Source organism: Lutjanus erythropterus, chromosome 8 (genome assembly GCF_056507025.1).
Source record: "Lutjanus erythropterus isolate fLutEry1 chromosome 8, fLutEry1.hap2, whole genome shotgun sequence".
In the NCBI taxonomy this organism is placed as follows: Eukaryota; Metazoa; Chordata; class Actinopteri; order Lutjaniformes; family Lutjanidae; genus Lutjanus; species Lutjanus erythropterus.
In genome coordinates, this window is record NC_139324.1 from 15,587,976 (window position 1) to 15,604,859 (window position 16,884).

At 38.7% G+C, this 16,884-nt stretch overlaps 1 protein-coding gene across 1 annotated transcript; it reads left to right on the forward strand.

Moving 5' to 3' along the window:
* Nucleotides 1–111: 111 nt before the first annotated feature.
* On the forward strand, nt 112–16,052 carry katnal1 (katanin p60 subunit A-like 1). Its single transcript, XM_084724673.1, has 11 exons — nt 112–233; nt 1,992–2,165; nt 3,318–3,475; nt 6,578–6,746; nt 6,876–7,003; nt 7,117–7,222; nt 11,799–11,957; nt 12,079–12,205; nt 12,795–12,929; nt 13,031–13,157; nt 14,449–16,052. The coding sequence occupies exons 1-11, from the start codon at nt 228–230 to the stop codon at nt 14,645–14,647; spliced, it is 1,488 nt and encodes a 495-aa protein (XP_084580799.1). The 5' UTR covers nt 112–227; the 3' UTR covers nt 14,648–16,052.
* The last annotated feature ends 832 nt before the right edge of the window (nt 16,053–16,884 follow it).

Genomic DNA, 16,884 nt, shown 5'->3' on the forward strand with positions numbered 1-16,884 from the left:
GTACTTTTCGTAGTTCTCCAAAAGTTCTCATTGGTGTGTTGACCTCGATCCAGGATTACGTAGCAGAGTGGTCACATTTCCCAGTTTGCTGTGACGTCAGTGAATGCAGCACAGGATTCGAGCAGTCTGTATTCTTTACACGGCGGCGTCTCTCTGCGGCCATGGTAACACTTTGCTCAATACTGGACCTCTGATTCAAACAAACGCAGCCCAAACAAGTGGTTTTCATGCAGGTACGAGCATTATTGTCCCGTTTTACGAGCACTTAAAGAATATAGTTTAGGTTATCGGTCGGTTGTTTTTGTCTGCATGCATATGTAACGCATGCTGGGAGGATTAAGACGCGTTTACGTTATTTATTGGGACACGGTTCATTTTGTTTGCTGTCTGTGGCCTAGCAGCGGCAGGCTAGCAAGAGCTAACATGGGCAGGATGACAGCAGGGTGTAGACGAGAGAAGATGATCATTTCAATAGTGGATTGATTTAGGCTAACCGGCAGGTGCATGCAGGCAGCGATAAACATGTTCATTTAGCTAAAATCCTTTACATTAGCTAGCCTAATTAACTTACATCTGACAGGTACCTCACTCACATAGAGCTGCACCACTCCGTAATGAATATCTGTAAGGATTTACAATAAGGAGATCGGGCTCGATGATGACAGTGTGGTTTAGACCTGGTGTAAAACACTGCAACGTGTTGGTTCTGGTTCTCAGTTTAAGCAGTTAAAGGAACAGTTCACCCTAAAGTCAAAAATCGGTATTTTTCCTGTTACCGGTAGTGCTACGTCACTGGTCTCAGTCAGTATCAGAATATGTGATCCAATATGCACCGATGTGATTTTTTATAACTTAATGCAAATTTCTTAGCCTTTAGGCAGACTTTATATTTTTTCTTAATTCAGGTTTAATACATACATATATTTTGCTCTATTTGTATTTTTTTATTCATAGTTATGTCTAATCATTAAACACTGAGGTGAAAGTTAAAGGTGTCAGTTCCCTCATATCATTTGGACAATAATGTTTATTGTTTGACTGTTGGACATCCATTTTCATTTATTTCCATTACATATATTTGTTACAAATACAGCCCTAAATCAAAGAAAAGTTGAGACGCTGTGTAAAATGTAAATAAAAAATAATGCAGTGTTTTGTAAGAACTTTTCAATCTATATTCAATTGAATACAGTACAAGGACAAGGTATTTAATATTCAAACTGATTTATATTATAGTTTTTTGTAAATATACACTCATTCTTAATTTGATGCAACATGTTCCAGCATTGTTGGGACAGGAGCATGTGTGCTGTTGTGTTACACCACCTTCTTTTTTTAACACTCAGTTAGTGCTTGGGAACTGAGGACACTAATTGTTGAAATTTGGAAGTTGAAATTAGTTCCTGTTGGTTTCTGATATGTGACTTAAAGTACAACAGTCCAGGGTGTTTGTTGTTGTATTTTACACTGCACATTTTCAGTGGGAGACAGGTCTGGACTGCAGGCAGGTCAGTCTAGTACTGGAACTGTTTTACTATGAAGCTACACGCAGAATGTGTATAGGCATTGTCTTGCTGAAATAAATGGGGACGTCTCTGAAAAAGATGTCATGTAAACATCTCTGTGCTTTTTATCCAGAAAAACAGCACTTCCTTCATTTACTTGTATTTGTTTTTAGGCCAGTCTGTCCCTTTTCAAAGTCGCAGTGTTGTGATGTATGATCTAAAGTCCAATGTAGCCTCTGTATATACATGTCTATGGTCTCGAGTACAAGCCTCTCATCTATGAGTAGGTTTGGCAAGTGTAGTTTGTAGAAAGAACATAGGTCTCATGAAATGTCTGTGAATTATTTTGAGTAACCAGGTCATGGTTTCTGCAAAGAGACATTGCTGTTGAGGTTTGGTGCTTTGAGTGACACAAGCTGCTGTTATCTAGTTCCATTTTATTCTTTCTAAATTTAATCCTAGCTTACTTTTCCCTCCACCATATAGCTGCTATTCAGCATGAATTTGGCAGAGATATGTGACAACGCCAAGAAGGGCCGTGAGTATGCTTTGCTGGGGAACTATGACTCCTCCCTCGTGTACTACCAGGGCGTCATTCAGCAGATCCACAAGCACTGTCAGTCTCTCAGAGACCCTGCACTTAAAGTCAAATGGCAGCAGGTAAGTTTCTCAAACCCTTGACCATACCACAGTTATTAAACCATCATTACAGGGGAACCTGCGCTGTGACTGCAGTTCAGCACTATGGATGTCTGAGAACTGTTAGATCCTTTTAATGCCAAGTTACAAACACTGATTTTATTCTTACAAAGAAAAAAAAACTTATTTTAACAACTTATTGAAATATTTGGTAATCTCAATCAGAAAAATCTGAAAACCCACTGATCTAAGTATAAATTATTTTTGACAAAACTCAATTTACTGGACTCTCAGTATCATTTACTCAGTGAGCTTAGTTTGCATCCATTAGTGTGAAAGTTTTACTTCCATATATTTGGTACCTCAGACATTCAGTGGGTTACACTGGTATGTGCAGACATATGAGATCAGGTTTATGAGATCTTTTATTCCATCAGCTGTTTATAATTTGACCTAACACTTTGACAATATAGCTGAAAAAGTTATCACGTTAAAATATTTCTTTTCAGCTTATCAATAATTATTTAGAATTTTTAATGACCTATTTCTGATAAAGACCATGAGAAAAAGGTTGAATTTACTCACTTTATTTCGAGTTTAACCAGCTTACATTGAATTTGTTGTCAAATTATCACTTTATTTTGAATTTAACCAGCTGACTTTGTATTGAACCACTTTATGTATCAAGGCAGACAGGTAATGACTTAAAAAAACAAATTCCCTACTGGCCAGCTGAGTTGACCTTTCCTTAACAGTTTCCTCACTCCGTACTCCACACCACACCATACCACACCGTTCATGGTTGTGTCACATGTTGATGGTTGATGCAGCTGAACAACATTTGTTTGGCACTCATAACGACAATGGATCGTTTTGTAACTAAACATGCAAGAGACTCAAACATGCCCGTCACCTAAAAAAACATGGGCGAAAGTGCCGAGAGTAAGGCTAACGCACGTAACATTAGCCATGCTACAGCTGTTGCTGACATGGCCTGAAAAACATGAAAGACCCCTGAAAGAACATTAAGTAGTTTTTCTATTTATTGTTGTTTTATTCATGGCTATACTTTTTTGTATTGATTATCAACTGACTGTTCTCCATCAGTCAAATAAGTATACTTTCAACGGGACGATATGGCAGGATGACTCTCCTTCTACTGTTTTTCCTTAGGTTAGACAAGAACTGACTGAGGAGTATGAGCAGGTGAAAGAGATCATGGGAACGCTCGAGAGCTTTAAGTCAGAGAAGCCTATTGACATCCTTGCTCCTCAGTCTGAGAAACCAGAGGATCCAGCAGTTTGGCCCCCTCCCATCCCTGCAGAACACAGGTGTGTGTGTGGAAGTAACACACTTTGTTTACTTCATGCATGAACCACATGACAAAATAAAACTTCCTGGAGCTTTTTACTTCATTTTGTATTGTTAGTTTTTAATGTGTGTGGCACAGAGGTGGAAGTAACAAATTAAAGCTACTCGTGTTATTATAATTAAGTCATTTTTGGGGTACTTTCATTTTCTCAAGTCTGTGATTTTGCTCTTAAGTATGCCTTACACTATGTAATCTTCACTTCTCTTAAAATCATAATTCGCTACTGAGTAGGCCTACAATTTGAATTAAATTGAAATTTTCATCTGCATGTTTGTTGCCGATAAGGCTAAAGGGGGCGATGAAAATGAGAACAAAAAAAAAACAAAATTCTAGACTGAAAATTTGGAGAAACAGAGACTCCTGCTATTGATAATGCATTAGTTAAAAAATCACTAATACTAGTAGTTTTTGAGAAGAATACTTCATAATGTTACTTAGCACCAGTGTTTAACTTTTCAGTAATATTTTAGTAATGTAACAGTACTTTTACTTAAGTATGTTTTGACAGCAGTAATTCTACTTGTAGTTGAGAAATACTTAAGTAATATAACAGTACTTCTACTTGAGTGCAGATTTAAGTATTTTTTCCACTACTGATGTGCTAGTAAAAATAAAATTTGCTATTGGTGTAAAAACACACGGTAGTGTTTATTATCATCGTGCCAGGTTCTTGAAGAGATGATAAAAGAGTTGATAAAACCTATATTCAAAACCAGTAATCTTAAATTAGCTGTTCAATGTCTGAGCAAAGGTTGTCAGAAGCATTGAAGTATTAATACTTTTTGATACCACATGTTTAAAAAGATATAATATCCATTCATTTTAGTATTAAAAGTACCAAAGCTATTTAAAAAAATATGCAAGAGCTCATTGAAGAGCTCAGTTCAGTCTTTTTTGTCCTGCCTTAAAGTGAGAATTCACCCCAAAATCAGCAATATAGATTTTTCCTCTTACCTGTAGAGCTGTTTATCTATCTTGATATTTTTGTGTGAGCTGCAGAGTTTTGGAGATATCAGCCATAAAGATATCTGCTCTCTCTCCAATATAATGGGACTAAATGGTGCTTAACCCTCGAGGTACCCTTAAAAAAAAACTATACACTTTTTCCCGTAGGTCCCAAAATGGGTCCTCTCATAAAAGTGTAATAAGAATGTCATATATATATATATTTTTTTTTTTTAACTTTCACTGCATCACATCTTTTCAACAACTTCAGACCTAACCATAGATAGAAAGTTTTTAATTATTTTTTTAAAATATTTTTTAATATTTTTTGTCACAAAACCCCCTGATTTTTTAATGAGAAAAACATAAAATATACAATATTTTCCAAAAATGAGGTGCAAAGTGGAATATTTGTGATGAGATTATTAGAGCCTTGACTAAGTCAATAATTGATAACAACATTGGTTTTGATGTATTATTATTTTTGGAGTAATGAGAGTTTATTCAAAAAACTTACACTTTTTACCCTTAGATCCCAAAATGGGCCTTCTCATAAAAGTGTAATAAAAATGTCATGTATAAATATTTTTTTTCACTTTCACTGCATCAGATCTTTTCAACAAAATATATGTGGTTATAATGGGAGTCAATGGGACCAAATTGGGCCCGAGGGTGTAGGTATATATGCATATCTCCTATTCTATACACCTTGCAATAGAGTTGATCATGGAATTTTGAAAATAATAATAAAAAAACTAACAACAATTAGAAACAATCATAGAATTAGCCTTTAAACTGACTGAAATATTGAGAATAAATACATTTGAAAAATTCAATACCAGCCAAAAAGTACACCAAAATTATGACCCAGTTACTCAAGATAATCCACAGACCCTGTTGTAAGCAGTTTCATATAGAAACTACTTTCTGTCTGCATAGGAATCTACCAGAACTCATTTGAATCTATCAGAACTACTTTAGAATCTATCAGAACTACTTTAGAATCTACCAGAACTCATTTGAATCTATCAGAACTACTTTAGAATCTATCAGAACTACTTTAGAATCTATCAGAACTACTTTAGAATCTATTAGAGCTACTTTAGAATCTATCAGAGCTACTTTCTTTCTACTAGACAGACAGTAGTTCTTACTTGAAACTGCTCAAGGTGTGTGGAGACACTGTTTTTTTGAAATTTTCAAATGTATTTCTTTGGTACTTGGAGCACCACAAGCCAAGTGTCATTTAGCCCCATTATACTGGAGAGAAGGCAGAAATCTCTACAGCTGAGATCTACAAAACTCTGCAACTCACACCAAAAATCTAGATAAATAAAGAGCATTACAGGCCAGGGGACAGTGTCCAGGGACTTTTTCTGTACTCTGGACTTTTTTCTTTTTGCTGTGGTATCAAAAGAGATATCGAGTGTCGTTTTTTATACTAGTATGGAATCAAAGGTTAAAACTCTGGTATCATGACAACTTTAGTCTGAGCCAGTAATGATTCCTATATTTTATGTGACATTTATATTAATAAAAATAGACTAAATGAAAGGTAAGGACCTATCAACATTTGATTATCACACACACTTTAAAATCATTTCAACCAGTCACCAAGAAGCAATTCTATACAGCAATACTCACCAAAAGCTTAAAAGAAGGCCAATTCTTCTGTCATTCTCTGTGGAATAAAACAACTAGTGTGTAGGTATTTTATTTTTGTCTTCTAGTGTGGTTTCTTTATTTCACCTGCTTAGGGGCCGACTGTGATCCAGGGCACTTCTTTACTTTCTGGCAGAACTAATTATTGATACTACCCAGGAAGTCTGAAGCCTCTATAAGGAAGCACTTTGAACTACAAAGAGACAGATATTTTGCATAATCAGTTCATCTCTCACTGTGAATCACTGCGTTGTATTTTTTTTTATCTGACTGGTCATTAAAGGAGACATCCATCTCCACAGGGAACTAGCAGAGCAGGTTTAATGTTAATGTCACTCTGTTGAAACAGTGGCGCACTATGTTATCACCTTTATATCCCCACTGAAAATGATCTTTGATGTGCGTCGTACTGTTACTCATGTGTGTCGTTATGCTCCCATGTCTGTCTCTGTAGGAATCCCGTTGCGTTGAAGCGCCCTAACAGTGCAGTGAAGCAGCAGAGGAAGGACTCCCCTGGTCTGCAGCATCGAGGGGCGGGGCCAGGAGGCCGCGGTCAAGCAAACCCTAAATCAGACCGGCCGGGATTCAGAGACGCCCGAGGCACAAAGGCCAAAGATGATAAGGTCAGACAGACTATAGGAGTATATTGGAGGTTGAGGCAGATAGGTTGGTGGGTGAAAAATGGCAAATTTAAAAAATCTGTTTTAAAAAAATGCATTTTTGTCATTTTTTTTACCCTTTTTCTTCATCAGGGAAAGAAAGGGTCTGGAGAATCACCAGGGGATGTAGAGCACAAGAAGTTTGATGGCACAGGATATGACAGCGACCTGGTGGATTCACTGGAGAGAGATATTGTGTCCCGCAACCCGAACGTACACTGGTACAATGGCATAATCTGATTCTTACATACTCTATTTTATGTTTTCCTGCTGGGTTATTTTGCTGAGTTATTTTTCTTTGCCCTCCTGTCCGGGGTGTCTGGATGAACTGCAGGGAAGACATTGCTGATCTGGAAGATGCTAAGAAGCTGCTGAGAGAAGCAGTGGTTTTGCCCATGTGGATGCCCGACTTCTTTAAGGGTATTCGTCGCCCCTGGAAGGTACACGCACAACACACACACACACACACACACACACACGCACGCTCCCTTACACACCCTGAGCTGTATATATCTCTTTTGTCTGCTTTTTAAAATGAAATCAACAGTGAAAAAAAGGGAGAAAGTAATGTATGTGATCACGTGTGACTAATTGTGTAATGCAGTACGTTTTATTTATTACCTACCTCATTAAGTGTTTCAAGTTAAGATTTGTAGACAGGCGAGAAAAACAACACCATGGATGAGTTTGTAAGAAATTAATGAAGGATGACCAGACAGTTTGAGGTTTTGTTGAATCATTTCTGACAGTTTGATAAATTTTTTCAAACGATATGTAATCTGTGAATAAGTTCTTCCAGTGGGCACAATGTATGGTGTTCCTTGATTTCCAGTTCATGAGGATAGTTTTCTTGGCGATAGCTGGGGCTATGAGGAGTAAGCTACTATTTGTTCTGTTCAGATTGGTTGTTAAGATGTCATCTGGTAACCAGACTAAGGGGGATGATGGGATGTGGCAGCCCAGGAAGAGGGATAGTGATTCAGTGATTTCTTCCCAAAAGTGTCAGGTGGCATGAATGTAGCTATCAGGGACATTTTGTGTGCAATGTCAACAAGTTAGGGATTAGAATTTTAAACATTTTTTGTCCAGTGAGGTTGCTTCTCGTCCTGTAACTAGTACAATAACTAACCCATTTTTACAAAGTTCTAACACAGTATTACTGCCACACTCTGCTCAAACTAAGCTACTTTTGAAGCTGGTACAGCAGCCTGAACATCATGCTGCTTCTTAGCATCTACATGGCTCTGCTAAATGACCAGTTAGGGTGTTGTCTTCTGTACAAGCCTCAGTTGAACTTCATCATGTGAGGCCTTTTTCCCTCAGGCTCACCATGTGAGGGTCAATATGTTATCATTTTTTACAGCAGCACAGTGCCTTTCATTTTCCTGGTATATGCATAATTCAACTCTTTACAAAGAGCCTTTTTTCATAACTGAAAGTGCAGTAGAAAAGAGATGAAGAAATTAGTTATAGAAAACTAACATTAATGTAGTATGCTAACACAGTATGTGAAACCTTAGTATGAAACCAGTAGTATGCAAGGTGCATGCTATTTCTGGGGAAATATTGCAGTATGCAAGTATTGAGGCATGTTCAGTTTGAAAAGGGTGTACACTGTTTTGCTATGGTTACCGGATTGAACAACATTTTTCCTCAGAATGGTGCACAACAGTTTGCGATAGGCTTTCAGGTCTGTTTTCTCTCATTTGGTGGGTTTGTCATAGGTGTTATCCAATCAGCAGCAACATTTCTATAAACTCTGACATATTAAAAAGACGCTGCAGTGCAGTGCATCTGTTTTACGCAACCAGGTGTTTAACGCACCACTGTTTCTGTTTGTATAAAGGTTTTGCTACATACATATAACATCAATATTGATTAAGTTTAAATGTAAGTAAAGTTTCATTTTACAAGACGTATTATATTTTTTAAATAAGTTAACTGTTGACACGTGTTATCATGGTAACGTGTCTTCAGCTGGCAGGGAGGCTCTCAGGAAGTGACGTGGTACACACTCAGCAGTGCGCCAGAAAAAATACATACTGCTGTTTTTTTAACACAAAACTATGTTGAAACAATAGTACACATTTTGTATATGTAGTGCATGGTACATGATTTTGGACACAGCATTTAAGTTTATGATTGTTTTATTGGCACACATGCAGGATAAAGGTGTGTTTCATTACAGGTTACATTACGTGTAGAAATCTTTGCAGGTCTGCAGGTACTGCACGCTTACTGCAGGTAAACCATCCCACCCCCACCTGCTCCCGCTGAGCCTCTGATCAGTCCGCCTGCATCACAGTGTCATATTAAAAATCTGTTGTCTCCACCCTGCAGGGAATATAACACTTACTAGCACAAACCTGTATGGATGTGTAGCAATAGGGACTACAGTTACATGAAGATGGTACGGGTTGTGCTACTGGTCCCTTTCTGGTTTATGTAATCTCTATAGCAACAGGCACAGACTAGATGCAAAAATGTCAGACATCAGATGGGCAGTGATAGTTCTAATGTTTGCACAAGAGATTTGCATCAGAAATAGCATTTTTTAAACAAAAGGTATGAAACAGATTACATGAAAGCAAGAAAGGAACAGTAACAGAGTGAACTGAAACTTTATTTGGTTGTCAGGTTACAGTTGATTGGAAGGAAATTCATTTACATGCATGGTTAAGCCCAGTAATAACAGCCTCTCATGTCTTCACAAATCAGACTTGATCCTGTGCTCATCCTGTGATGATGGCAATAAACACCAGCAGTATCCTCAGTCTACAATGGTCTAGCTTTGTTTCATCCCTCTAATTAAGCGCAGCTCTGACATTTACATTTAACTAATTGACCAAACAGCTGCAAATCAGTGTTGTTTTTGGCATTAGCTCTCTGTTGAGGTTCCTTGAATCAAAGCTTGAACAGCCACCATCATCACTTTGTTTGCAGCACATCCAGGCATGATGTTTCAGTGTAAAAGTCTGCTGCTAGTTTGCAGAAAGAAATGTTTTAAGGACGTCTGGACATTCGCATCAGGCACACAAGTAGTCTGAAACCAGTTGAACAAGAGTGCAGTGGTAAAGCTTCACAGTAACTTTGGAGTCAAATCATCAGGTTTTAACATCATTGCTTTTTTAAACTATTTACATTTAGAGTGAGATGGTCATTGCCACCTGTAAGTCATATTTCACCAATGACTAAGTGATATCAAGAACAATCATCTCTTACATAATCTCGCTCATAACTCAAGGTACCAGTTATGTGAAAAATGGCAGTAATATACATATTTGTTGTTTACATGCAAGGCACTGTATGTAATGAGTATGATACAGTTAAATGGAGAATAATTACGACGAGTAAGCCCGATCAGATCTGTACTTTGCCAGTCGTGGAGTGGATGCATTACTCTCTGCACTCTGTTTTAGCTGCTTCTCGTGTTTATCAGCCCTGTGGATCTAAATGCTGTACTTCCTTACTTGTTTGTCTCTAATGGATCTGAATGATGTACGGAGTTTGCAGCATTTTATCCCTAAAACTATCAATAATTGCTTTTCCACACTGACAGCCAGCCAACTAATTGAACGCTGACTTAAGTAAACTCACTGTTGTCCAGCAGCATTGACAAAACACTCAGAGAAATAGTTGTTTGCTGTTCCCGCTTTGAATTTTTATATTTTCTGTCAATGAACTGACTGATTATTTTAATTGTATTTATTGCCCAGTCATATTCACATGTCTGGCTTGAATCCAGACCTCTGAATAACTGCCCACATCTCTGTGTTTGTTCAGCAACTCAAATATAGTGAATGAATGAAGTGAAAACAAAATGACAGCTTAGCTTTATTATCAAGTAGGGATGCACAATATTGGATTTTTGCAGATTTATAGATATTTTCAAACTTATTTTGGCCTGATGGTCCACTGGCAGATGCAGACATAAAGTACAGTGCTTTTCAAAATGTGCACATTCACTGGGCAAAATAAGAAAATTACCACTGACATTTTTGTGTCTGTTTCTCTTTTTTCCTCACAAATCCAGTATTGGGAAAATGACTGGGACAGCAGCTCTTAAGACTGGATATTAAATCTGTAGTATTGAAGGAACTAGCCACTGTGTGTGGACTGCAAGAACATGCTGCTGTTCACTCATCCTGTGAATAAATATTACTTGCACATCTGTACATCTCTATTTGTGCTATTTGCGCCAGAATTATTCATTACAGTTCATAATATCAATACAGTTCTTGCTCTTTATCTGCGTCTTGTTATTGGCCACCTTGACCCCTTGCTTAACTGATAAATATTCAAATTCTTTGTATTTTTAAATACTTTCTGTCTTTTTAGTATTTTGTTTCTATCATTGTATTTTTTAACCCTTCTTGTTGTTTTAGTACTTAGCCAACACCAGGGTCTGATAGACATGGCATTTCAATCCTCCATATGTTCTGTATATATGGCAGAAATGACAATAAAGTTGACTTTGACTCTGAATATGATTTGGCTCCTCCTCACATGACCAACACTGAGAAATCTTTGCAAACAGCAAGTTTGTTATCTGTCGTTTCATTTTAAGACCTTTATTGACCGATACCACTCTGTGAATCCTTATTATCAGGCTAATGTTGTTCTCAAAGCACCTGAAGTTAGTCAAATATGCCTCAAGTACTTCTTACAACATGAAATAATCTGCTTAGAATAAACTCTGCACACACATCATTCTGCACAGTGAAAATCAAACACTCAAGTGAAGAAACAATAAAAAAAACACATTTATGACTAAAGAGGGACAGAAACAAACCAATCTTTTCAGTGAAGGTAAGCTTTCAAAAGAAAAACTTAACTGAAGGGGTTTTGTGGATGGATGATCATTTCTTGTCAGATAACATCTTCCTGGCCAACAGTGTGCAGACTAGTACAGTCTGGTCGATGAGAATCACTGGCCTATAGTAAAAAGCTAGTTAAGAAAATACCGTAGGTGTTTATGTGTCTTATGTCATAACATTGTGTAACGTTTTCTTTCAGGGCGTGTTAATGGTTGGCCCTCCTGGGACTGGGAAGACCATGTTAGCCAAAGCTGTGGCCACAGAGTGTGGAACTACTTTCTTCAACGTGTCATCCTCCACCCTCACCTCCAAATACAGGGGCGAGTCAGAAAAACTTGTACGTCTGCTGTTCGAAATGGTATGTGCTGCATGTGGTGTGCTCAGCAAAACCCCATAACACCAAACTGAAGATCTAAGTGTTATTTGTTATATGACAGAGAGTCTCCTAAGGAAAGTCCTAAGCATTTTATTCTCCTTAGGCGCGGTTTTATGCACCAACCACTATCTTCATAGACGAGATTGACTCCATCTGTGGCAGGAGGGGAACCTCTGATGAACATGAAGCCAGCCGCAGGGTCAAATCAGAACTTCTGGTTCAGATGGATGGTGAGTGGAGCAGAGAATTGGGGAGAGCTAGCTGTAAGGGTGTTTCTATTAGACTTGTTCGTTGAGTTAATTGAAGAAAGAAATTTAAATTATCACAAAAAATACAATAAAAAGCATAAGCTACATAACTTGTTTTCACATTCCTCTAGTGAAGGGAGAGATGCCTGCACGTTCGTAAAAGATTCAAACATACCCTGGATATGCTAAATTTAACGAATACAAAAGCCAATCACTGTCCAGTATCCTTTGTACAGACAAAGAAACCTGAAACCTTCCGCACAGAGCAGACTCGTCAGTACAGACAGCGAGAGTTAGCATTAGCTGTCATCCACTGCCAGTTACAAGCTAACAAATAACATAAACAAATAAAAGATGCTAATTACACTGACCATTCTGATACATTTGCTCGTCGTCGTTTTTGCTGCACACTGGTCAACCTAGTGCCAGCAGCAGTGGTGAGCCAGATCCAGAATTTCTCAGTGAGGGAAAGAAAGTAGGTGTTTTTCCAGCCCTTTTTAAGAATTAAAAAAAAGTTTTATGTGAAAGAAATGATAAACAAAATATTAATTTGTGTGTGTTTTGTTACCAGGTGTGGGGGGAGCTCTAGAGAATGACGACCCCTCTAAGATGGTGATGGTCCTAGCTGCCACCAACTTCCCCTGGGACATCGATGAAGCGTTGAGACGACGGCTGGAGAAGCGGATCTACATCCCCCTGCCCACAGGTGACCTCATCATCACCCACAACAAACTAGACTGAGGCTGCACAGAACAACCCAAATGTCTGATTAATGCTGTTTTTCTGTATGTTTGTATATGATTGTAGCTGTGGGTCGTGTCGAGCTTCTAAAGATTAACCTGAGGGAGGTGGAGGTAGCTGCTGATGTGGACCTGGACCTCATTGCTGAAAAGATTGAGGGCTACTCTGGAGCAGACATCACCAACGTTTGCAGGTTTGTGGTAGTGTGGCTAACAAGCACACCCCAAGTCTGGGGAAGCAGCAGGAGGTGGAGGAAGCTAAGCAATGTACTGCTGTGGACAGGGCCAGCAGCAAAATGTATTTTAGACACTTAAAAAAATCGATATCAATTTAAGCATACGCTATATAAAGAATATTCTCACCTCTTTACTTTGCTGTCAGACATCCCTTTCTGACAGGAAACTGACTTTATATAATTATATAAGCCAAATATTGCTCACAGTAATCAGTAATTTTATTAGTAATTTTACCTCGCAGAAGATGAAGGTTGCTGGTCTAACTGCTGCCTCAACTGGCTAGTTTGTGTTATTGTGTGACCTCTGTGTTTTAGTGGGTTAGTTCTGATTCAGCTGAGTCACACAGGAACAGAAGCTAACCAACTGAGGCAGTGGTGGACCAACAACTCCCATGTTCTTATTTTCCAAAGGAGCCTGGTGGCCAAGGTAAATCAGTGAAAACAGTCTAAGTACAGTGTACACGTCAACTGATACTGACTTTTTTAGATGGGCCTTTTTAGGTTCCGAAAATACGTTCTGCTGCTGACCCTGTCCACAACTGTACATTGCTTAGCCTCCTACACCAGTACTCCTCTACCTGTTCTCTGTATTTGTCCAAACTGGGGGCATACGGTCCTCAATCTGCTGTAGGTAATACACTGACGATGGCTCCTCATACAACCTCACTGATTGACCTAACCTGAATTATCCCTTTAACACAATTACATTAAAATTTAACTGGTTATCTAGTTCAATCTTATTTTGACTCGAGTCTTCTTTCTCTGGTTTTGCTAAAGCTCATCCCAACCTTCCTGATGTTCTATGATCTTTTTCATCATTTCCTTTTTTTTATATGAATATCATCAACCAAGTTAAACTGTCTGTTACTCATCAGCTCTTAATCTGTATGGATTTACATGCACTATGCATTGATCATTGGATAATTATAAACGGAACATGACTTCTCATCACATTTTAACAGTTGCTTTAGTTTAACACTTCTCTTTACCATCCTGTCCTTGTCCTTGTGGTCCTTCCTACCGTAGTTATGCAGGGAATTGCAAGTATCTTCGGCTCACGTTGTTTCATTGGCTTTGGATGTGTGTCAGTATCATCCACACACAGCCTGCATGATTTCAGCCAGTCATGTCTTAGTGATCACAGCCTAGACAAGTAAAACCCTTCAAGTATGGAATCCAAAATAGCAGAAATACTGGTAACACAGTAACACCCCTCCCCCCTCTGCTCCTGTCTTTACATGTACAACAGAGATGCATCCATGATGGCAATGCGTCGTCGAATTCAAGGCTTGAGCCCTGAGGAGATCCGAGCTCTGTCCAAAGATGAACTGCAGATGCCGGTGACCATGGAGGATTTCACCCTCACACTCAAGAAGATCTCTAAGTCTGTCTCTGCTGCCGACCTGGAAAAATATGAAGCCTGGATGGCTGAGTTTGGGTCAGTATAGAGAAACGGTACCGTTTTTGACCCAGAGGGACCAGAGCGTTGAAAAGAGGACTCTCACCTTTGAAAATGACGAAAGCCTTGAAGAGCAGCGTGTGTCATTGCACTGAGTGAACTCAAGTATGTGAACCAGGCGGCACATCAGGGATCAAGATTGTACAGGGGCTCACATCAGAAGACTGGTGCCTTTGAGAGAGCATGATGAAAACTTTCTGTGGCTTCACTCCTGCCCTTTCACGTACTCTCCCCTCGTTGTTGCTTCGACACGATTGTCTGTGCAGAGACTATCAATTGCCCAGCTGCTGACTGACTGAAAACACTTGAGGAAGAACGGGGGGATTTTCTCTCACACAGAGAAAACCTTTAATGTAAAGAGTAGCCTAACACATACATGTAGACCAGTGAATGCACTCTAGTTTCACTAACACAGTCGGCCTCTTGCAAGAAGATTTTTGTACTCTAATCGAAAACCCCTCGTTTTTTTCAGCGAAGCTTGTTTGTAACAGTATTCCAAGTCAGATTCACCAAACTCTGTTAACCACACACTCTTACTGAGCATTGCTCGTTTCAACCTGATGAATTTAAACTGTTTACAAGTAGGTGAGCAAACATCAGATTTGATCATTTCGTAATCAGTGCCCCTAAAATTGCTATATAAGAGTCTGTGTCTTGCTCCATTTCTGGAAAGTTTCATTCAGAGAATGTTACAAAAAAAAAGAGCTTCAAATCCTGCTCTTAGAAATCAGCAGTCAAAAACATACAATGAATTAGAACAATTCTGTTCCCAACAACGTGCAATCAGAGCAGCATCAGAAATAAATAGAGATTAAGAAACATTAGGCCGTCAGGTGCAACAGAGGATGCTGCACCTGACAGCAACCTGCTTAAAGAGGCAGAATCACCCAAACACATACTCAATTGTTAAGGGTCATCATGCCAAAATATGCAAATAGAACCAACAATCCTCTCAGTAAATTGAGGAGCCATAATGATGGTAATATTGTGACGACAACATTGTGTCTGTAACATGTTTCAAAGGCAAATTTGATTAAGACCTTATGATTTAGACCTGTACAACAGGTTTAGTGCTCTTGCCCACTTCATTAGAGGACTTACAAAGAGAAGCTTTACATTACAAGAAAATTGTCTCTTGAATCACTGATAGGTGCCACTTAAAGGCACATTATGCATTTATTTTCCTAAAAAGCACAATGTGTACACTTGTATAAGCCCTCTTAATCATCACTGATGATCAGCTAGAAGCTTGTGGTGGTGTCTGTATCTGCAGAGACCTGCCCTCTGCCTATTAGGGCTGGGTATCAGTACTCAATAGCTTTAAAGTGTCGATTGAGATAATTTAATACCAAGTGGTATCGAAACTTCTCCAGTCAATCAATACCTGCATTCAAATCTTTTAGTACCCAGATCTAGAAAAAAATGTCTTTGGTATGGCTTTGCTTGCAGAAAATCACCGCAAGCATTCTTCATAAAGAAGAACCTTCGAAAAAAATCACTTTTGGTGTCAAATAACTCCAATGCAAAGCCAATGCAGCACACAGTCTCTTCTCTGCTCTCTCTGTGTGAAAGATGCAGAAGTTTTACACACACACAGGCGGATCAGACTGAGGATTGCTTTGGCTGTATTCACACGAAATCTGGTCTAACCACAGTGAAACAATCAGAAGATAACATTTTATTTCTCTGATTCACTGCTTTGTTATCGCTGATGGTGCTCCCACACTCCTTTCAGTCTACAGGTCTCTCTCTCTGCCTCTCGTTCATTGAGGTAGGGAGGAGAGGCCAACTTTGCATGGAGCGTTTACAAACAATGCATATTTTACCTTTAAGAACAAATCTGTTAGTGCGTAGTACTTAGTGATTCTTGCAAGAGGCCCATTGTCTTAACAAACTGTATGTTTGAGCACTTTTGTCTAATGTATTCCCTTCAGGAGCCCATGTATTTACTACTGACTGAAAACACTTGAAGAACCACAATGTCTGTGTTGTATAGTGACTGATTATGTGTGTGTATTTTTTGTGGGGGGTTTTAATATTTTTTCAATTACACTACTGTTGAAAAAAAATGTAGTTTGGCTAAACGAACATGACACCTGGACCAATGGGTTGCTATTAAAGGATACAGTTCATTCCTGGCCTAAACCTTGCCTATTTGATGATTCCTGTATTTCAAGAAATTTGTTAAATGGATCATCCAAAACAGAGTGAGGTTACATCTCATAT

Excerpts from the sequence above, each read along its gene's own strand:
- katnal1 (XM_084724673.1), top strand. Across the intron at positions 2,166-3,317 it reads TTAAAGTCAAATGGCAGCAG|GTTAGACAAGAACTGACTGA; the intron begins GTAAGTTTCTCA and ends GTTTTTCCTTAG. Across the intron at positions 3,476-6,577 it reads CCCATCCCTGCAGAACACAG|GAATCCCGTTGCGTTGAAGC; the intron begins GTGTGTGTGTGG and ends CTGTCTCTGTAG.